This window comes from Trifolium pratense, linkage group LG1 (assembly GCF_020283565.1).
Source record: "Trifolium pratense cultivar HEN17-A07 linkage group LG1, ARS_RC_1.1, whole genome shotgun sequence".
NCBI classification, from domain to species: domain Eukaryota; kingdom Viridiplantae; phylum Streptophyta; class Magnoliopsida; order Fabales; family Fabaceae; genus Trifolium; species Trifolium pratense.
Window position 1 is genome coordinate 747,497 of NC_060059.1, and position 23,128 is coordinate 770,624.

Consider the following 23,128-nt stretch of genomic DNA (forward strand, 5'->3'; position numbering starts at 1 on the left):
GGTTGTTTTAACATTTGCCTATTTTCTAGCATTGCTATCAATTAGGCCCTCGGGACAAACAACCCAGATTAGAGGTTTACACCTGAAATTTTCTCATCCCACCGCTCACTTTTTCGCCAACTTCCCTAGCCTGCAAAAAAAATTGGAAAATACGTTCCGAACTATTTTTTTAGTATAAAATTTACAATATAAAAAATTTGGAAAATATTTTCCGAATTGCTAGGGAGTAGGGGAGAAAGTGAGTGGGTGGGATGAAAAAAATTCTTTAAATCTCTTAATTTTGGGCCAAATATGTTTTCAAAAAGTTTTTTTTAAAGAAAAAAGTTATTTATTATTTTTTTTTTGAAGCAAAGTTATTTTAATTATATAATATATGAAAATTGTATTCTAAATTTCTAATGATATTATGAATAAAAAAGAAGTGCACTACAAGTTTTTTTTTTCGACAAAAGTTAATTATATTAAAATGGTTTATTTAAAGTAAAGAAAGAGAAGTGTAAATATTTTTCTAGTATTGAGACATTGTTAAGTAAAAAAAAAAAGCTGAGACATTGTTTTAGAAAATGGTTGTTGTATTTGTTACTTTGACTTGGATTTTGAAAACAACATTTTTTTATAGTTTTGTTAGCGCGACTCTTTTATTAAATAGAGATCGAATATATGGAGATAATATAATTTGAAAAATGTTAAATATCGCGAAAGAAATTTCACGAAGCAGTTATTTGCTTGCTGTATCCTTAATTTTATGGTTCTCCTATCTTTTTTCTTTTTGCAAAAATAATTTTCTTACTTTTCCACCGATCACCCCTTCACTTTATTAACATAAATGTATCGACGGCTGCCACGTTTGGCTGCAACTGTAAAATAATTTTCTTACTTTTCCACCGATCACCCATTCACTTTATTAACATAAATGTATCCGGCTGCCACGTTTGACTGCAACTGTAAACCCCATTTTTTACTTTAATAATAGTCTCAACCTTTTAATACTTGTTTTCTCTCTTCTCTAAAAAAAAACTACTGTTTAAAAAGTTAATCTTAGGAGCATTCTATAATTTTTGATTTTCAATCCAGTCCACCAAACTACTTAATCTGTTTCGGAGATCGATTCGAATATCAATTGATTTCAATCTCTCATAATCCCGTTGCACATCAAACAAATACAAAACCTTTAATAATGATTTGTAGTAAGTGATTTTTTTATCTTTAAAAATAATATAATTTTCTTTTTCTTTTTTATGGTATTCTAAAATCTAAGTTTTTTTTTTTTTTAATTTTAATTTTAATTTTTTTATAAGCATTCTAAAATCTAAGCTGAAACGATCCCATATCCCAATTCTTCACGATAGAAAAGGGAGAGAAGAGAACAGAGAGTATCTCCCAAACCCTAAAATGGACGACAGAGACAAATCCGATAGGCGAAACAGAGATCGACACTCCGAACGTGACCGCGACCACAAGTCTCATCGGAGCCGTCACGATTCCGATGACCACCGCCATCATCGATCTGACCGGAATGCCAAACACGACCACAAAACCAGAGACAGAGAAGACCGAGAAGGAAGCAGAGATAGGGATAAGGTATACGATAGGGACGAAAGAGAGGGTAGCAAAGGTAGGTCTAAATTGAAGCGCGATGAAGAGATGGAAGATTCAGTCGAGCCACGACACTCTTCGCATTCTCATAAGCGGAAAGATAGGGAACATAGTGAGGATCGTGAATTGGAAGATAAGAGAATTAGGGTTTCTGAAGTGAAGAAGGAGCGTAGAAAATTTGGTGATAAAGTGAAGAAAGAAGTTTATTATGATAATGAGCCCAAGGTCGAGGAGGAAGTTACTAATGGTGCCCATTCCAATGACAATGCTTCACCGCAAAACGTGAGATTCTTTTATGCCTTTCTAGTTGGTTTTATTTGCTTAATTCTATAGTTTTGTGGTTATAATTAATTACTTTGTAGGAATTATTGATTTCTTAGTATTGGTTTTGATTTAGAATATCACTTGAAATTGTAGGTTAGTTTTGTAGTTTACTGGATTAGAATGATAATGCTGATATAGTTAAGCTGAGAAATATATATGATAGTTTTTTGTTGTTTATGTTTTGAACTTAATTACTTGGAGTTGGTGTTACCTAATTGCTTCCGTTTGGAATATTGGACAAGAGTAATGCATTTATTGGTGTTTGATCTCTGCTGTTTCAGGGTGTTGCTGTGGGATCACCTGCTGCGGTGCCTGCTAGTGTGCCGGAGTCAACTTTGGCCCCTCCTCCTTCCTTTCCTATCAAGGTATCATCGATTTCTACCACAAATGAAAATAAGGGTGTTAGTATTACCAGGTCTCATGAGGTTACTGGAAAATCTAGTACAGATGGGTCATCTTCAACTGCTGGAAAACCTGGAAGCCTCTCTATTGATGCCTTAGCTAAGGCAAAGAAGGCTTTACAAAAGCAGAAAGAGTTGTCGGAGAAGCTGAAGAGAATTCCTCAGGTAAATCGTCTATTGTTTCTACTTATTATTATCCTTTGTTAGCTGGATAGTTATATCATAGCTTCTTTAGGATAATGATTTGTTTCACTATAATTATAGATCTTTCTCTGAATGGATTAAGTGCTATGCATTTTATTGTGCAGTTGAATAAGAGTTCTACCTCAAATTCGCAAGAAAGCACACATTTGGGTTCCAAGACTGAATCTGCAGCGCCCTCTCTTGGTGTCGGAGTGGTAACAAGACCTACCATCTCAGCTTCTTTGGGGCCTGTTCCAAATATGTCAATCTTTCCCGCTGCTGCAAATCCTCCAGCTAGTGGTACTAGTGCTGCTGGTGTCACAACTGCAACCAACCTTGAAGCTGTCAGACGTGCTCAGGAGCTTGCTGCCAGGATGGGATTCCGTCATGATCCACAATTTGCTCCCCTAATCAATATGTTTCCCAGCCAGATTGTAACACCAGATGTTACTAACCCTCCGAAACCAACCAAGGCTCCTGTTCTTCGTCTTGACGCCCATGGACGGGAAATAGATGAACATGGAAATGTTGTTAATGTAACTAAGCCTAGCAACCTTAGCACATTAAAGGTGTGTAGTTTTCTCAATTGTCTTTTTATCATTTATTTATTGTCTCTTTCTATGTGAGATTATTGTCTTAATCCTACAATCTGTGTCCGATGATTCCAGGTCAACATTAATAAACAGAAGAAAGATGCATTTGAAATACAAAAACCTGTGTTGGATGTTGATCCTGATTCTAACCCTCATTTTGACGAGAGTATTGGCATCAACAAAACAAAGCTCCTGCGCCCCAAGAGGATGAATTTTCTGTTTGTGGAGGAAGGAAAATGGTCAAAAGATGCTGAATCAATAAAGTTGAAGGTATCTGTTTGTTATTTGCCCTTCTAATTACCTGCCCTTTTACTTGTTTCTTTCCAATTGTCTTATATGTGCTTGGCTATTATTATTTCGCTTCATGCAGAGTAAATTTGGGGAAGCTCAAGCAAAAGAGCAGAAGGCCAAACAAGCACAGCTAGCAAAGGCAAAAGCTGCTCCTGATATAAATCCGAACTTAATAGAAATTACAGAGAGAGTTGTATTGAAAGAAAAGCTGAAGGACCCAATTCCAGAAATTGAGTGGTGGTAAGTTCATGCTTTACTTGGACTACTGGTTTATATATAAATTTTGTATTTGTGAAGGTCAAGGATTGTGTCGAAGAAATTGAACTAGTATGCATTTTCTTGCCCATTTAAGAGGTTATGACTATGTTATTTTCTTTATATTGATTGAAATGTTGATTATAATAATAATGTTAGAGGAAGATACGAGGTGATAAATTTGAATTGACCTGCTAGTCTGGTTGAAAGTAGACTGAAACTGTGCAACAATGCTATTTAAATATAATTTTCAAAGACATTTGATGTCTAGTAATCCATTGAGTGAATTGTTCGGCATGTGGGTGGGTAGTCAGAATTGGAGTACATTATGGACGATGTGTCGAACTTGGTCCTGGAAGCATAATGTATATAAGTGTACTCTATAACAAGGAAGAACTCAATGCTGTTTGGAGTTGGCGAGGTGTATGGGGAGAGTAAATATAGGTGGAGCTGTTATGGGTTGGACGATTGATTAGTGTGTAAGTTTTAAGTTAGGTGGGTATCTACCTCGGGGAGTTATGTGAACTTTTAGTTGATTGACTAGTACATTACACTTGAGTCTTTCCTTGTGCTTTCCTTTCTCTTTATGGTTCTAAAATTTCTGGTCTGATTTGTAAGATAGGGTGAGATGATTTCATGGACATTTAGCATTTTAGGAAGACGGCATGGGGGTTGTTCACTTCATGTTTATAGAAATACATTAATCATTTTGCGAACTTATGCATAGGTTTAGGAAACATGAGTAGTAGAGTGAACAAGAGATCAGGGGGAGGGATATCTTTATGTAGTAGATCAGTTTGGTGACATTGAGATTAGTATAGGTTATCAGTTCAAGAGGTGGAACTGTCTTCATTTGATGGGGTTGATCCTTTCAATCATATTGCAGAGTTTCCATCGAAAATCATGACACTATTGATGAGCCGAACGATAGATTAACTCAAACATTGAGGGCCATATCATATGGCTCATATGATAAGTTAACTTAACAAGCTCCTCAATAGTATAGACAATTTAATGTTGAATAGCTTGTGTGTTTGAAACGAGCTATGATTGTTTGTTGCGGATAAAGTTTGATGATTCCTTCGAATGTGTGTTTGAAACAATCAGGGAGGTGGAACAATGTATTCAATAGTTTGGATCGATTTCATCTTAAGTGGGTTGTTTGCTTGATGAACGCTACAAGGTTTAAGTTATATGGTGTTGGGTTGTGATCTTTAATCCAATAATACAAATGCATTGAATGAGCTTAGCCTGTGCAGTAGAGGCAAAGCTTGTTGTAGAGATGGATGGGCTTGAATTATTTAGTTTGCAAAGTTTGAGTAGGCAATATAAGAGTTGTTATCCATATTTTCCTGGAACACATGCAATTGATGAGGTTAGCCAGTGCAGTAGAGGTAGAGCTGTGGAAGGAGTTGATGAGGTTAGCTCGTGCAGTAGAGAAGCTACAAATGCATTTTGAGGGTCACCCTGTGCAATTGCAGCATTTTTGATGAGATGGGTGAGTTTGGATTATCTAATTATCAAGTTAGGAGCGGGCAACAACGGAGTCACAATCCATATTAACCACGGAGTTCGTAAGGAATCACAGTTGTATGATCATGTGGGTCCAAATCATTTTGGAGGAAGTTGTGGAGCAGGTCAGACCTGACTTCCTACAGGTTCAACTCCTTCCTCAGTTTGCATCATATAATAGGATGTCAAACTTGACATGCACTTTGATAACAAAGTAGAGTGTGGATGACATGTTACACGGTGAAGTCTCATGGACTTTGTTTCCTATGCAGGGTAAAAGTTCACCCTTCACACCAATGCCCCGAGAAGCAATTTAGGCTGCTAATTTTAATTAGGTGAGATAGATATAGACATGGATGCCTATGGATCGACATGATATATGACTGAATAGCTTTCAGTATGAAGGGAACTTGGTGGAGCTGAAATGACAGGGGAAATAATATTTTGTCAAAACATGTATAGCAACTATTCAATGAGCTCTCTTTTTATTTTTCCGTACCTTACTGACCGGTGTAACAGGGAGGGTGGGTGTTTAATTTTGCATACAGAATTAGAATTACCAGAAGAGAAGGGTTAGTTTCTGTCCAAACACTAACAAGAAGAGCTTTTAAATTACTAGCAAAATTTTCTAAGGTGTTTAAAAGGTGATTCCATGAAATATTTTCAGTTAGGTGGGTATCTTTCCCCCAGGCTGGCTGCGAAATGAATAATATGGCTACATGTAAATCTAGTATTGCTTGTCTTGAGGATATATTGTCTTGTTATTTAAATAGTAAAAACTTAGAAACAGAAAACATGTTTAAAATAAATTTCCCCCCCTAATCTGTGTATATTGATAAATCTTCAACTGACTTTTGGAATTTTGTCAGGGACGTGGCACTTCTGCATTCTGGAAATTATGGTGATATTGCCAACGGAACTGTAGGCGAAGACAAATTGAAAATGGAAAAAATCACCTTTTATGTGGAGCATCCTCGTCCCATTGAACCGCCTGCTGAGCCTGCCCCTCCACCACCTCAACCTCTCAAGCTAACCAAACAGGAGCAGAAGAAACTCAGGACCCAAAGGCGTATAGCTAAGGAGAAGGAGCGACAAGAGATGATTAGACAGGGAGTCATAGAACCGCCAAAACCGAAGGTCAAGATGAGCAATTTAATGAAAGTGCTGGGGACTGAAGCAACTCAAGATCCCACTCGGCTTGAAAAGGAAGTGCGTAATGCAGCTGCTGAGCGTGAGCAGGCTCACATTGATAGGAATATTGCACGCAAGCTTACTCCTGCTGAGCGGAGCGAGAAGAAGGAAAGGAAGCTGTTTGGTGACCCAAATACACTGGATACACTTGTCTTACTTTACAGGATAAATGACCTCTCTCATCCAAAGGCCCGCTTTAGAGTTGATGTTAATGCTCAAGTAAATCGTTTGTCTGGATGTGCTGTGATTTGTGATGGTATTAGCGTTGTCGTGGTTGAAGGTTGTAGCAAGTCAATTAAGAGGTATGGGAAACTAATGCTTAGACGTATCAATTGGAGTGATCTTTCAAAAGAGAAAGAAGAAAACGAAGATTCAGATGATGAGAAGCCTCCCAATAAATGTGTTCTGGTGTGGCAAGGAAGTGTTGCCAAACCGAATTTCAATAGGTTCAGTGTTCATGATTGCGTCACTGAAGCGGCTGCTCGTAAAGTTTTTGTGGATGCTGGGGTTCCTCATTATTGGGACCAAGCTGTCAACTACGATGACGGTGCTGCTTGAATTGTTTTCTAATGTTTTTGCTCAACATTATTAGCATGCCTAGCCAGTCTTTTTGAAAGTGATCAGTTATACAATTTGTGTTAAGCGGAGTTTTTTTAACACTAGCTGTTGGTGTTCCCTTGTTTCATGTGGTCAATGATGTGATGTCCTCAACTATTTTGTAGATTTGCCAACATGATTTAGTGGTGTAAACTTTCACACTTCCATTTAGAAAGTGTCCATTTGATATGATGACTGTGTGCGATATCACCTGTTAAAACTTAAAAGTTTCAGGCCTTTGAGATTTACTGCTATGTTTCCGACTGTAAAATTACTTTCTCACAGAATTGTGTTTAAATATGCTAATATTGTAGTATTGATCTAGCTTCTGGTATATAGGTAATATTCATTCGCTAAACATGTTTCAATGAAAACCGGCGGTGGTATGGCATGACTATCACGTTCATGCATGCAGTTAGAGTTTTGATTATGTTAATTGAATAAATATATTTGATTATGTTAATTGCTCATAAAAAAAATATATTTGATTATGTTAATTGCTCATGCTGAAAGTTATGTATTTTATTGCTAGAATAACTGAATAAATATATTTGATTATGTTAATTGCTCATAAAAAAAATGTAAGTTGACAAATAATTAACATGTTAGTGTTTCAACTTTCAAATGAAAAACAAAAAGCTTTTAGCTATACAAATCCATCATGTTGTCTGCTGCATGCGGTACATTTTTTCCTTAACCTGAACTCTGAAGGTTATTGTCTAAATTTTCTCAGTGACTTAGACTCTCAGTGTAAAATTTAATTTATTTTTTATAAGGAAATTGTTAGTGTATTATACTGTAATGTTAGTTTTTCTTCATGCTAAGACTTGAACTCTTATCTCAACTAACTTAATCAGTTGAGTTACTTATTCCACCTCGTGTAAAATTTGAATTGGTTATTTTATTTGTACTTCAATTTATTTTTCTTGCTAATCAATGGAGCCTAAGCCAAAAAAAAAAACTCCAATTTATTTTTCTTGCTAATCAATGGAGACTAAGACCAAAAGAAAAAAAAACAAGAAAACTTCAAAGGAACGATTTGGGGAAAGAAACATTATCATAATTTTGCTTGTTTAGAGAGTAAACATTTTTTTTTATAAAATTTTATAGAGTAAAAATCATAAACTCTTCTTGTTTAGTGACAAGTGAATTACTGATTGATCTATCTGTTTATCTTAATTTTGGTTACTAATTTCATTTTTTGGCAATGCTAGTTTATAAAATTATCATAATTTTATGTAAGTTTACATTTTGAATTTTAGGATGTAGATTTAGGCTCTGTTTGGTAACACAAATAAGCTAGCTTATAGCTTATTATATGAGCTTATAAGCTTGTTTCAAAAAATTAGAGGTGTTTGGTAACAAGCTTTTTGTACTAGCTTATAACTTTTTTTCAGATGCTATTTCAAGTAGCATTTGAGCTTATAGCTTATAGCTTTTTACACTTTATTCCATTTTTACCCTTTAATTTAATAACTACCCACTCTAAAAAATAAACTACCTACTATCAATTATGTAATTTTATATTTAATAACCACTTTAAAAGCTAATTTTACCAAACACTTTAATTTCAATAAGCTAGCTTTTCAGCTATCAGCTATAAGCTAGCTTTTCAGCTATTAGCTAGCTTATAGCTTATTTTTACCAAACAGACCCTTACTCATGTAACCACTATAATTTAGTATTCAGTCCTTGGAGGGACTAATATGAGAGACAACAATTCCACTGACCACCATTCATTCACTGGCGGGGTCCCTAAACCCCTTCACACAACACATAAATTGATACTAGTACTAGAGGATTCAAACTTTAAACTTTAAGTTGTGCATTCTCTAAAAGTCTCAAGTCTTCACAATCAGATACAAAAATAAAAACACGAATTAATTTTAATATGTCAAATCATTGACAATTGATATATATATATATATATATATATATATATATAAAACAAACAATAGCTAAATTTTAATGAAAATCAACTAGAAATCTGGGATACAGAGTTTCCATTGAAATATGTCCTATTTATTATGAAAAACATTTTATATCAATTGGTAAAAAAAAATGAAATATTGTTACCCATTGTCCCCTACTCCCATGCCACTTTTCAAATTTAAGCAAGGTATAGTTGATTATATTTTTTTCTTCAAAACACGTTCATGCTTGCCGGTCTATATAATATTTCAACCTGCAAAAACTCTTTTTGTCATCTTTTAATATTTTTCTTAAAACTAGAACTTTGACCCATGCACGCATGGGTCTAATTAGGTGTAATATGTAACAATAAAAAATAAAATACAAAAATTCTAATAGCATTTTCAATAAGAGTAGTATAGGGAATTTCATGGACTAATTATTCTATATTTGTTTATGTGCTTATTTTATAGTTTATATATTTTTTAAATAATTTTTGAACCCTATCGTTTTGTTTACTTATTAAAAAAAATTGCTGATAACTAAAGGTTAAAAAATTGATGATAATTAAAGGTTAAAAAAAAAATTAAAGACATAATCAAGAACATAAACTTAAGTAGACATCCATAAATAAATAAAAATTGTGATTAATTCCGCCGTTCAAATTTATTGAAAACAGGGTTAACATATTAGGATTCCTAAATTCTTTCATAATTAAAGCACATGTTTTAGCGGTTGAAACGTTTTATTGTAAGTAAGAGATGCAGGTTCGATGACAAATCTGTATATTTTTAATATAAAGCTGCAATAAAAAGAAAGAGAAAATGAGGGGAAAAAATTTGGTTTAGGGTTAGCTTATGTTAGCAAGCTTATAATATAAGAGATTATCGGTTTTTAATTGTTTAAATTGTGCAATGAAAATTGATGGCGCTTAATTGTCGTATGAAATCTTTTCGATGAAAGTTGATGGAGCTTAACACTTTGTGGACATAATTTAAATCACAATTGGCCTGCTAGTGCATATTATATCAATTGATCATCGGTTAATATTAAATCTGCAATATTAAAAACAAAATAATGAATGTGATTAGTGACATGACTATGGTTGTGTTTGGTTGTATTGCAAAAAAAATTGATTTAGTAGAATTGAGTTTGATAATAAGTTTCCAAATTACACGTGATAATAACTTTCCAAATCTCACATGATAATTATTCTCTAAATTTATGATCCGGTAGAAAAAAAATCATTGATCAGGAAAGACATAAAAATATTTCGTGATGAATAATATAGTCAACAATAATTTTGATATGATATACTTTTAAAATTGATGGTGCTTATCAATTATTGCACATAATTTTAATCACAATTGGTATACTTGTCATAATGGTTGGAAATATTGCCTTGCATTGAAGGGTTGTGGGTTCGAATCCTAGTCAAGACAAAATTGTATTATTTTTTAATAAAAATTGCAAGATAAAATGGAGGGAAAACAGGGAAAATAAATTAGGGTTTAGAGTTTGCTTGTGTATACAAGCTTATAATATAAAAGATAATTCCTCCTATGGTTTCTCATTTTTTTAGGTCACTGATTAATATGTGGAATTAATGAAATGACTTTTATTTATGGAAAACAAATGTGAGATTAGCAACTCTACAAGAGTTGGAGTAGTTTTATTCTTCTATTTTCCTTGCAAAGAAAACCTTTTCATTTTTCAAAAGTTGTCCTACTACATAATTAGAGCAGAAGCGTTGACAAAAGTGAAAGATATCTAGTTTAACATTTTGGCCAGCAAGCTAAAGAGAAATTAAGGATCAAAACCCAATAAAGATGAGAAATTCAAGCATTCTAATGGTGGCGACTATAAACTAATACTTTTATTTCAGTTGGCTGGATCCGGCCTTGTAGGTTAAGTTCAGTGTTTTGCAATCAATCAAATTATGTGCAAATATTTTGATCAAGTCAAAATTGTGTAACAAGATATTTTTTCAACTAAATTTATTTGTTTATTTATCTTGTTATTGGTTCAATAGTCAATAAGTACATATTTAAATGAAAACGGGAGAGGAAGTCCGTTAACTTAGCTAAGTTGGTAGCTACTAGATATGTTATTAGAGAGGCTGATGTTTGAATTCCAAATTTTTCACTTCTCTACACTTATGGTGCTGTTGGACCCAAAAAAACACAGAATAGGGAAATATGGAAGATTCGAAAAAACACATACGCACAACCAAATCATTAGATATGAAGCACATACACTCATCAAATTAGGCGTCTTAATGTCGTACACGTGTCGGTTTATAATTACATAGAATTGTATCATTTTCTCAAATTATTATTATTGATGTCAACGTATCGGTGTCTGTGTCGTGTTTGTGTTCGTGGTTATACGTACAGCTAACATGTTTAACACTATACGCGGTTTCTTAATGAATCAATCATTTGCAATTGCACTCTTAACGTCCAATATTCTTCATATATCATCGATCCATATATAGCCCATATTGCAATAGTCAAATAAATTATATTCCTTTGTTTGAATTTTACATAGTTGACTATGAGGGTATAGACAAAACATTTCGCAAATTGAAAGCCTTCTATATAAAGCGTAACACTACATGTTCATAACCACACCCAATTCCAATACAATTATTTACAAACACTTACAATTAATTCCATTTTGCAATAATGGCTTTAAGTTCTATTAAAGGCTTTGTTTGGTTGCTATTGATAACATGTATGATTGGGATAAGTTCAGCTCAATTATCCAATGAAATGTTCTATGCCAAAACGTGTCCAAAAGCACTTCGTACAATTAGGAAAACAGTGCAAGATGTTGTCAAGAATGAGAAACGAATGGGAGCATCCTTGCTCCGTCTCTTTTTCCATGATTGCTTTGTTCAAGTAATTAATTACTCTCATTTCATATCTCATCTATATTTGCATTTTATTTGATGCATAGTATATTATTATATAAATAAGGTGTGCCTGTATACCAAAAAAAAAAAAGTGTGCCTAACACATTTAGATGCTTAAGACAATTTAATGATATTTGTTCATCTTGTGCAGAGACCTGATTAATATTATATTTTCGGTTTAAAACAAATTTAAATTAAGGGTCAATATAATATCTACTTTTTTTTTTTTTAAGAATATCTAAAAAAAGGTCTAAAGATGACACTTACCATTTTTAATAAAAATTGACAACAAATACAAAATTTTATTAAAATTTGGTTGACATGCATGTGAATGTATATACCTTATATGTTCAATTAGTTTCAATGATGATGGTATATTAAATGTACTATACATGCAGGGATGTGATGCATCAGTATTGTTAGACGACACCTCAAATTTTACAGGTGAAAAGAATTCATTCCCAAATGCAAACTCTCTAAGGGGTTTTGAGGTAATTGATGACATCAAATCTCAATTGGAGACTATGTGTCCCGAAGTTGTATCTTGTGCTGATATCTTAGCCCTTGCTGCCAGGGACGCTGTTGCTGAGGTAACTAATTAATTAGTACCAGTTAAAACAACACATTTATACGTACATTATCTAATTAATTAATTTGATAGTTAATTAAGATCATTAATTCATATTTATATATGTTGTATATAGCTTGGTGGACAAAGATGGAGTGTACCATTAGGCAGAAGAGACTCGTTAACAGCAAGCTTAGAACTAGCAAATTCTGACTTACCTGCTCCCTTTTTGGATCTTGATGGCCTTATCGCTGGATTTCAAAAGAAAAATTTCACAGCCGAAGAAATGGTTACATTATCAGGTAATTCAATCATTAATTCCCTGCATCAAATCCCATTAATTAGCGGTACTGCACTGTAATACAACAAATATACTTTTTGTTTTCAAGTAGCGGCTAGAATTTCTATTTTTTAATCCGAATATAAATGGATGCATCAGAGTTCAAATTTCAATCACTGCATATTACATGTAATATTTCTACATGTTTTCGGACACGAGACACACCTTATGACATTTTGATTTTTTGGTTGACCAGGTGCTCACACAATAGGGCAAGTGAGGTGCTTCTTTTTCAGAGCAAGAGTATACAATGAAACAAACATAGACCCAACATTTGCTGCAGAAATGCAAGCAGCTTGTCCTTTTGAAGGGGGTGATAGCAATTTATCACCTTTCGATTCCTCCACACCAAATAATTTTGACAATGCTTTCTATTCCAACTTAGTGAAAAATAAAGGTCTAGTACATTCTGATCAACAACTATTTGGTAATGGATCATCAACAAATGCTCAAGTAAGATCATATAGTAGAAACATGGGACGTTTCAAAAAAGATTTTGCAGATGCAATGTTTAAGATGACATTGCTTACTCCACTTACTGGAACTGATGGTGAGATTAGGCAAAACTGCAGGGTTATCAATGCTCCATCAAACACTACCACCACTGCTTAATTAATTAATTAATTAATTAATCACCATACTAATTTGGTGTATGTATTCTTTAAATATTAATTAATAAATCAAAGCCTTGATTTGTAATTGTATACTCAAATTTCGTTAATTTTCTCCAAAGTAACTTGTTAAAAAATATGATTTGTAATAATGAACGTATACTACTATACAACTTGTTGGAGTATATATTATTAATATGATACTATTAGTACATGTGAAAAGTGGCAGATCCGATACTAATTTTTTGTTTAATAACATGATCACTTTATTGTATTTGTAATTTAGACTTTAATTAGAATTGGTCAATTACAAAGTATAGATTAAGAAAAATGTTGGTCGATCCGCAGACGACTGCATGTGCAAATTGGATCCAAGATCTCTTGCATGTTTGAATTTGAATTTTGATACTTAATGTATTTCATACTGCATGCACGGATCCCAAAGTATATTAGTTTAACATTCAAGTTGATGATGGCTCGATATATAGCCCTCTACCTCTGCACATATAAAGCATCCAAATCTCAGATTGACTTTTTAGAATAATCTTCATTTCACTTATTGAATATAATTAATTCTTGATTGCTACGTTAATAGTGCGTTATTTACTCATTTTGTAGTAAAAGATGCTTATAACATTGCCAAACTTTAATATGACCTGGTACGTAAAAAATTGTTTAAAACTCTAATGATAATAGTGGAGTGAGGACTTCGTGGTAGGCAGATGAATTTAGCTTCTTTCAACTCGGCTAGCTGGTCAATCTCAAAGATTTTATCGGCCGGCAAACCTGAGACGGACGACCACGGTCCCGACCTTATGAGCATTGGAGGTGTACTAATCAGAATCAGTTGCGGGCTATAATGTAGAAAATGTGTGGCAAGCCATGTCCCGGGGTTCCGTTAGGAATCAGAGTTCTTGGTAAGAGAGTTCTGCCTTCTAGGCTTCTTTCTTAATCAGGAAAAATGCTTTACACATAATGACTTGAATGAATATTTATACAATAAAGATAAAAAAATAAGTATGTATTTTATATTAAATTGACATCAACTAAGTTGCCACCTTATTCATATAGACGAGGAGGATTATAAAGTTTTATTTTTGAGAAGTATCATCGATTCTCATTAAAATTTATGAGAAATTTTTAAATACTGATCTACAGTGGACCAGTTATAAAGATGGCCCACCCTATAACTCACCTAACTATTTCATTCATTAATGAAAATATGTTTTTTTTTTTACACAATTAATGAAAATATGTTAGATACATCTAAAAATATCAATAAATAGAAATTAGCAAAAGAGCATGAGTTGTCTTATTAGTTTATCTCTTAAAAAGTTAACATAGTAGATCTACTTATTTACCTTTGAGGTGGAATTTCTAACCAAAAAAAGAAGTCAACATGGTAGTTTTTTAAAAAGACAAAAGTAAAACTTCCGGTCTCTAATAATTGCACAAAATTGAGACCGTCATTATTTTTATTTATTATTTTAAACAGCCAAAATTAATAATTAGTGGTTAGTGTTAGTTTTTTCATCTCACCAAGACTTGAACTATGAATCTTTACTCCTTAACTCTATTCATACTTCCTCAAATTTCATGAGATCAACAAAATTCAATTAATTTTATCTCAATCTTAGAAAGATGTCTTAACTCATCATAATCATAATCACGTTTGTTAGCAAACATAACAATACTAGTATAAATTACCCGTGCATTGCACGGGTTAGTTTTTACTTATAAAAATATAAATTATTTTATATTATGATATCAATTTTTTATAGTATTTTAATAATAATTAGATTAAAATATAACATTTTTTAGTAATAAATTTAAATCTACATTTGTTTATCCTATTTTTGAAAGTGTATATAATATTTGTTTTGTGTGTTAATCTTCCAGTTCATATGAGAAATAAAATAATTGTTCCACCAAAAAATTGAAAGTGTATATTAATCTCTATACACCCTAACCAAGGATCAAAGGACAAAATCTTGAAATTTTATTTTTCTACGTTCAAAATTAAATTTTTTAAATTTTAAACATATAGTAATTTATATTAAACAGTCATTCATTCATATACTTGTAAAAGTTTAATAAAAAAAAATACTTGTAAAAGTTTCAACCCCGTGGTCTATGAATATAGTTGGTAAATTTTGACATTATTAGGGGGACCGAACTTCAAACCCTAAATTCTCTATTTCTCTACATTGAGTCTAGTCACTAATATAACCTATAGAAATTTCATCCCATGTATAAAAATTTGGATGTTCCACCCATCATAAATATATCAGAATTTGGATGAACCTTCATCCTAAAATATTTCTAGCAAAGTCATTGGTGACTATATTTCCTATTTTTTTTGTGGATTCGAATTTTCATTGCCCATCTTAATGGTCTCTTAATTATTTTGTGCAACAATTTTAATGACAATATTTCACTCTTTTTTTTTCTTTTATGAATTCATAATTGACTAATGTGTTTATTGACAACAATATGAATATTAACGAAAATATTTACTAATAAAAATTTAAACGCCATACATAAAGTGTTTAAAATATTTAGTTAATAATATTTATAAAAATTATTTCTTTTGAAAATTTAAATGTATTCATGTTAAAAAAATAGAATAAGATGTCAAAATATTTCCTAAAATATTTCTAGCAAAGACATTGGTGACAATATTTGCTATTTTTTTATGGATTCAAATTTTCATTGACCATCTTAATGGTCTCTTAATTATTGTGTGGCAATTTTAATGACAATATTTCACTCTTTTTTTCCCTTTTATGAGTTCATATTTGCTTTGACTAATGTGTTTATTGACAAAATATGAATATCACGAAAATATTTACTAATAAAAAAACAAAGACACGTTTGCATGAGTTTGTTGCTACTCCTCTGATCACTCGTAATAAGTTAAATAAAAAATGAGAAAAAATACACGTTTGAGAAAAGAATTGAGACTCCTAAATCGAACATTTTTAAATATGTAAATAAAACAAAGATAAATGTGTAATCTAAATAATCACGGGTAATGAAATCATAGATGAAATCTAGGACAAACTTACAACAATAGCAATGAGCCTATTTTATAGGGAGGTTGAGCTTAAAAATACAATATTTTTTGTTAGAATGTTTGTGAAACTTTTATCTATACCTTCAAACATATTATTTAGTATTAATAGAGTGTGGATTTTATGTAGACCTTGAAAAATATTATTTATTGGTTAGATTTAATTAGACCTTTAAACATATTATTTATTATTAATTTGTTATTAATATAATGTGTAATTCTACCAAAAATATTAATAATGTGTAATGCATTCATGAGAAAGGATGACCGTAAAACTAAAATAAAAAATGGACTCTCATACTCATTTTAGGATTAAAAAAATTAGAAATTCAATAATTAATACATATATTATCGTTTTCTTTCTTTTTTTTGTCAAGTTCAATACATATATTATTCTTTCTTTTTTTTCTTGTTTTCTTTTTGGGTTAAGTTCAACATATATTTTTTTTTGTTGGTCAAGCATATATTTTTATTTTATCTAAAAAAAACATCGTGGTACATATTCTTTTGGTATTTTTTTCAATTGTGTATAAAAAGAGAACAAATATATAAGTGTGATTGAAATTGCCTGCTAAGAAATATAGAATTAATGATTTAAAAAAAATTGGAACAAAAAAATTACAGAAGAGCTTAATTGAATTTGAAACAAATAATAATAAAATAAGAGTGGTTGATTAGTAGTGAGCTATTGGATAAAAAAGATAAACAATGCATTTATGTCTATTGTCTTTTTAATTTTAACATATTTGTTTATTATTATGGTTTTATTACATGTAATTATCTTATTGAATGTGCCTAACCATTAATTGTTGTAAGAATTTTTCTGGATGGATTCAAATTTTCATTGACCATCTTAATGATCTCTTAATTATTTTGTGCAATAATTTTAATGATAATTATTTCATTCTTTTTTTCCTTTTATGTGAATTCATATTTGCTTTGACTAATATTTTATTGACACAATATGAATATTAACGAAAATGTTATCTTTTCTAGATTGTTTTTTTGGTGTTTTTTAGTTTTATTCTGGACATGTTGTATCTATTTGATGTTCTGCTATCATATAAGGACAGGACTGAGCTTATGAGCTCCATGCTTAAAGTTGAGCTTTGGTTTTTTTGAGGCTCTTATGTACCAGACTTTGCTTGTATTGTGTTTTAGCACTTCTTGTGCTCTTTTCTCTATTTAATTAAAAAAATTGCTTTTCCAAAAAAAATTATGTTATATTTTCTAAAGAATTGAATTCATTTAAGTAGAAATATTTCAAAATTGCCATTAATATATTTTTTATTAAAATAAAATATTCTCTAATATATTTTTTATTAAAATAAAATATTCTCTCAATTTATTTTGAATTTAAAATTAAATTTCAAAATCATAGAATATTATTATTATCACATCACATATAATCATGATTCATTTTGGTTATGTCTTCAATGTATTTAATTTTTTATAGCCATTGTACCCAAGAAAAAACCTAATAGGAAATAAATCATGGACCCTGTTAATATTAGATTGATACGTTTTATAATTAATATATTTAATCATTATGATATTTAATTTGAATTCATTTAAGTGTATGTGTTTCAAAATTGGTATTAATATGTTTTCTAATTAATTGAAAATTTTCATTCTTGTAACAAAAAAACATTTTTTCCATTAACTTTGAATTTAAAATTTCAGAACCATAAAGTCAAAATAAATAATAATTCAGAACCATAGATGACTCATAGCGTGCCATTTTTCGATGTTCTTTTTTATCAAGTTTTTTCTATGTGAATAATAAACAGGTTTATTTTGCATATAAATATAAAATAGACAGATTTATTTTGCTTATATTAATAGAACAATAACATTAGTTGATACTACTAAATTCTAATTTGTATAAGGAATATTGTCATTCTTCTACATGGATTTGCAAATAAAAAATTATATCTCAAAATTAGTACGATTATAATTATTTATAAACATCATTTAAGTACAAAACTTATATCAACAAAAAAATGTAGTAGAAAGATGTAAATTAAAGATATATACCAACACATTGCAATTTGGATCGTCGGCTTCACTACTACAAATAAAACAATGAAGAGTCACGAAATTATAAACATGTGTAATGTTCATCCAAAGACCTCTTATAGAATAACAAAGAGACATAACAAAGAGACATACCTGAAATCTGATTTGTAATGTTCATCAAAAGACCTCTTATATAGAATAATAAACATGGGTATATAAGTAATTTGCCCAAAATGTGTAGTTAAAACCATTACTAAAAATTAATTAAAAATATATTGATTCCTTTTTTGGAATATATCAATGTTTTACACAAAATAAAAATAAAAAGTTCACACAAATGAATTATTTGGACGTACATGAATAAAAAAATATTAAATTTGCATAACTAATTAATATAGAAATTAGACCAATCGTTAGTTGGTCAGTGGTGATTGACGTTGAACTTGTCTCGAACCAGATTAAATTGGTGGTGAAAACAAAAAAAATATAGAAATTAGTAATTTTTCGAAATTCATAAAAAATTAATTTTTTTTTTGAAATAATATATTATAATCTATAATTATTTTTTATTTTATTTTAACCATTTTGATCTAGCTAATGCAAAAACTTATATAGTAAGACAATAATTAATAATTAATTTTTTTTAAATAAGCTAGGAATCTCGTAAAATTGGAATATATTGAATGCATGATCATCAACGGACGTGGTAATGCAACTTCAAATATAAAGAAACCACCAAAGTCTCAACCAAGTAAAATATTTCCTTTTAAAATTATTTTTAATAGGTGCATTAAATTCGATTTATAAACAATATTTGAAAAATGATTGAATTTTCAAATTAGCCAAAGATTCTAAGTAAAATGATATCATCATGTATTAGAGAAATTGCAAAGACCTTCATAGTTAGCCACATAGGAATTGGAAAAATATTAGAATGCCACATAAGACATGGATCAAGGAAATGGTGCCACATAGGAATAAAACCATGAGAGAGAAACTCCTAAATATATAAATAATAGATTACTCATAAATAAATCATTCATACATACATATAACGAATAACAAAAAATATAATTAACGTTTTTTTTAGAAAAACTAACGAAAATGACCAATATAACAAACAAAATTAAATTTAAGGACCAATTTGTAACGTTAATTAGTTAAGGAACCAATATGAAACCAACATATAAGTTAAGAGACCAATTGTCCAATTTAGCCTAATATATATAAGGAACAATTTGGAATTTTTTTTTGGTCATTTATATAAGGAACACTTCTTAAGTCTATGCTTTATTAAATATGTAATTCCTTTTATACCCTTATTGATTATGGAACATTGGAATTAATTAGCCTTGTGTATAGGAAGAGTTACATTGGAATTAAGAATAATGGTGTATATTGATAATTACAAGAGACAATAATCATTTAAGACATCAAGGTTATTTTTGGAATTAAACACAACATTTTAGAATTTTTAATAAAAAAATAGTCCTCCTTGGTATGTGTATTTTTGTCAAACTGTTCCTTATATATAGGACCAGAGAGAGTATATAAAGTACATCACATGTTATATGTAGAGGCCGAGATTCGAACAACATACATTCCACTTATTGATAAAATTAAAAATAAAATTGGTCAATCAAATTTTATAATTTTTAATAATAAATACTAATTAAAATATTAATGTCAAACACTTAATTATTTTAGAATTATTACATTGACATTGAAATGATGATATGCTTAGTTGGTAGGTAGGGAGTTTGATTGGGTGCATTGGGCAATTGTACCCGCCGTTCACCATTTTTTCAACTCCCTTCACATTCACATTCACCTTCACCTACCACAATCACTTCCTTCCATTCATTCATTCCTATATATAATAACTAACTAACTAACAACTTAACATTATTACCATCACAATTCATAACAGTTTCTCCAAATCAATGGCACTTCCGTGTGTAACCGCTTTGAATATCGAGAACAACATATTCCCTCCCACCGTCAAACCACCGGGATCCACTCACAACTTCTTCCTCGGCGGTGCAGGAGAGAGAGGTCTTCAAATTCAAGACAAATTTGTCAAATTCACCGCTATTGCTATTTATTTACAGGCCACTGCTGTTCCTTACCTCGCCGATAAATGGAAGGGTAAATCCCCACAAGAGTTAACGGAAACCGTTCCTTTCTTCAGGGACATCGTTACAGGTACATACAATTCTACCCTTTTTTCTCTCTCAGTTTCTAGGGTATTTTAGTAAATGTAAACACTTTCTTCTAATAGTACAACTTATCTCATGTCCATAAAAACACTAAACTTATAGGAGTTGCTTATACAAAAATAGTTTAACACTTTGACTTTGGTTTAATAGAAACAACTTATACACAAGCACTGTTCTTATTATTATAAGAAAAAGTTTATTTTCTAGATTCATAGAATGTTGGTTCATATTATTGACTAAATACATCCAACATTCTATTAATCTAAAAAGTAAAATTTTTCTTATAATAAGGACTGAAGGAATATATGCTAAGCTGTAAGCACTTATATTTTAAGTGCATTATTAAGTTGTTTTTCCAAACATGGGTGTTTTGGCTAGTGACTTACTCTTGCTGAATAGCTGAAAATCACCCATCTTCATTCACCATGAGATCTAAGCCAGAGGAAGCTCTATTGTGTGATGATGATAGAAATTATGTAAATTTTCGTTATATAATATAAAGCTAACTCTAGATGCTACACTAAAGGATGTTGTTAGCTTGAGTGAGTTTTACAAAGAGGTTTGTTATTTTGACATCAAGTAGACCGGACAAAAATACGACATCTACTTTTTCCTCTCACAGCACAGATACCGATGCAAGCAAACAATATTAAAAAAAGTAAAAAATGTAACTTTGTTGTATTTTTGTTTGAAAATTGTGTTTAAATAACATTTGTGTTTTACAAATCCTCTTGATGTCTCATTTTGAAAACATGTTTTATTGCATCTTTGGTTGTGTTGTAACTTGTATGCTAAGTTATATGCTTTGAAATCGTCTTTACATCATCTATGGGGACTGATTTAGCCTTAAATGTTAGCAAACTAAGAAAGTCTTATTTGTTGTAGGTCCATTTGAGAAATTTATGCAGGTGACAATGATCTTGCCATTGACCGGGCAACAATACTCAGAGAAAGTGTCAGAAAATTGTGTAGCCATTTGGAAGTCTCTTGGGATTTATACCGACGAAGAAGCCAAAGCAATTGACAAGTTTGTTTCTGTCTTCAAAGATGAAACATTCCCACCTGGCTCCTCTATCCTTTTCACAGTATCACCCGAAGGATTAGGATCACTAACGGTTAGTAATGCCAAAATTTAGAGTCTAACTATTACATGTTTGGCATGATTCTTCAATATTAGTACTTTTTTCTTGTTTCACATTCTTACTTATAAATCTGCTTTGTTTTTTAATTGGAAACAGATAAGTTTCTCTAAAGATGGATCCATTCCAGAGGTTGCATCTGCAGTTATAGAGAATAAGCTACTTTCACAAGCCGTGCTTGAGTCGATGATAGGTGCGCATGGCGTCTCCCCTGCAGCAAAACAGAGTTTGGCCACCAGATTATCTGAGTTATTCAAAGAGGTTGGTGATGCTAACAACTGATTATATCAACAAAACGAAGATGAAAGGTTGTTCTGCAATAAAGACCAAGCGGAAATTTTATCTTAGGTGCACTTTGAAATGACCTCTTTGGCGACTTTTTAGTGTACTAATAATAAAAGAGTGTGTTTGTTTCATGTTGTAATATTATTTTAAAAAATGTGAGGTAAGAAATGAGACCTTCTTATGTTTATTTCAACTATTGAAAAATTATTTGCATGTATTTCCACAGATGTTATTTAATCACGTTTTTCCATTTTCCATTCCATGTTGAAAAGAGTGACCCAGTGAATATCCTACATGCTATCACCCTTGTCAAAAAAAATGCTATCACCATTTTATAGTAAAGCACAGAAACTCCAGGAAGGTGAAAAGAAATAGGCTAAAACCAAAGTCCACCACACTTAACCTATATCAAACAAAATTAGTAAGTTACACTAGACAAACAATTCACCGAGTTCGTGTAACCTTAGTTCAGTTGATCGGGGCAGCGTATGATATATATATATATGCAGTGAGCGAAGTTCGAACCTTGGACAATCTAGTTATTCACCTTAAATAAAAGTGAAATTTTAACTACTTCATACAAAAATAGTTCACGAACAATTCACAAATTTATATTAGAAAGGGCCTCTTTTAACTTTGTTGGCCCAAAAATATCTGCAGCAATGATACCCAGCTCCTCTAGCTTTGCAAATAACAAAATTGATATTTGTGTGGCTAGTTTATCTGATGAGAGCAACTTTACACACCCCCTTTTTTTCTAAACGAACTCACAAGATTCCAAACATACTTGTCTGGAAATACATATTAGGTTGATACACAAAAATGTGTTTTTTCGGATACATACTTCATAAGTGCTTTTGGGAATGAGAAAAGTCCATCCGTTATATTATAAGTTAATGTTGAAATCCTTTTTCCCTTATACACATCTATACTTTTTCCACTTTTTCTTACTGTTTTTTTTTTCTTTCTCTTGAAGGTATAAATTTGATAAATATATTTTAATTTAGACATTGAAAAAAAAGGTAATTATTTAGGACGTCTATGTAAATGTCGGGGTTCAAGTCATTTTATGACATTGTTTTTTAATTTTATTTTCCTGGTGA

At 31.2% G+C, this 23,128-nt stretch overlaps 3 protein-coding genes across 5 annotated transcripts; all 3 read left to right on the plus strand.

Moving 5' to 3' along the window:
• Nucleotides 1–1,187: 1,187 nt before the first annotated feature.
• Nucleotides 1,188–7,241, plus strand: LOC123908584 (protein RDM16-like). Of its 3 annotated transcripts, none has more exons than XM_045959263.1 (6): nucleotides 1,188–1,878; nucleotides 2,202–2,486; nucleotides 2,630–3,073; nucleotides 3,173–3,367; nucleotides 3,468–3,628; nucleotides 6,025–7,241. In XM_045959263.1, exons 1-6 carry the CDS (start codon nucleotides 1,393–1,395, stop codon nucleotides 6,902–6,904), a joined length of 2,451 nt encoding a protein of 816 aa, XP_045815219.1. In that variant the 5' UTR covers nucleotides 1,188–1,392; the 3' UTR covers nucleotides 6,905–7,241. The 3 variants fall into 3 exon arrangements, with proteins under 3 accessions (XP_045815219.1, XP_045815226.1, XP_045815234.1); XM_045959270.1 differs by having other exon boundaries at nucleotides 1,823–1,878; nucleotides 2,202–2,285; nucleotides 2,368–3,073; XM_045959278.1 differs by lacking the exon at nucleotides 1,188–1,878 and having other exon boundaries at nucleotides 2,264–2,285; nucleotides 2,368–2,486.
• A 4,226-nt stretch (nucleotides 7,242–11,467) lies between these two features.
• LOC123884780 (cationic peroxidase 1-like) lies at nucleotides 11,468–13,482 on the plus strand. The gene is made up of 4 exons (XM_045933998.1): nucleotides 11,468–11,757; nucleotides 12,170–12,361; nucleotides 12,476–12,641; nucleotides 12,876–13,482. Exons 1-4 carry the CDS (start codon nucleotides 11,542–11,544, stop codon nucleotides 13,289–13,291), a joined length of 990 nt encoding a protein of 329 aa, XP_045789954.1. The 5' UTR covers nucleotides 11,468–11,541; the 3' UTR covers nucleotides 13,292–13,482.
• A 6,611-nt stretch (nucleotides 13,483–20,093) lies between these two features.
• On the plus strand, nucleotides 20,094–22,242 carry LOC123902606 (chalcone--flavanone isomerase 2). Its single transcript, XM_045952371.1, has 3 exons — nucleotides 20,094–20,587; nucleotides 21,487–21,716; nucleotides 21,840–22,242. The coding sequence occupies exons 1-3, from the start codon at nucleotides 20,326–20,328 to the stop codon at nucleotides 22,020–22,022; spliced, it is 675 nt and encodes a 224-aa protein (XP_045808327.1). The 5' UTR covers nucleotides 20,094–20,325; the 3' UTR covers nucleotides 22,023–22,242.
• Nucleotides 22,243–23,128: the final 886 nt, after the last annotated feature.

Coding starts and splice junctions, on each gene's coding strand:
- LOC123902606 (XM_045952371.1), top strand. CDS start 20,326: ATGGCACTTCCGTGTGTAACCGCTTTGAATATCGAGAACAACATATTC. Junction 20,588..21,486: donor CTTCAGGGACATCGTTACAG/GTACATACAATT, acceptor TATTTGTTGTAG/GTCCATTTGAGAAATTTATG. Junction 21,717..21,839: donor AAGGATTAGGATCACTAACG/GTTAGTAATGCC, acceptor AATTGGAAACAG/ATAAGTTTCTCTAAAGATGG.
- LOC123884780 (XM_045933998.1), top strand. CDS start 11,542: ATGGCTTTAAGTTCTATTAAAGGCTTTGTTTGGTTGCTATTGATAACA. Junction 11,758..12,169: donor TCCATGATTGCTTTGTTCAA/GTAATTAATTAC, acceptor CTATACATGCAG/GGATGTGATGCATCAGTATT. Junction 12,642..12,875: donor AGAAATGGTTACATTATCAG/GTAATTCAATCA, acceptor TTGGTTGACCAG/GTGCTCACACAATAGGGCAA.
- LOC123908584 (XM_045959263.1), top strand. CDS start 1,393: ATGGACGACAGAGACAAATCCGATAGGCGAAACAGAGATCGACACTCC. Junction 1,879..2,201: donor ACAATGCTTCACCGCAAAAC/GTGAGATTCTTT, acceptor CTGCTGTTTCAG/GGTGTTGCTGTGGGATCACC. Junction 3,629..6,024: donor ATTCCAGAAATTGAGTGGTG/GTAAGTTCATGC, acceptor GAATTTTGTCAG/GGACGTGGCACTTCTGCATT.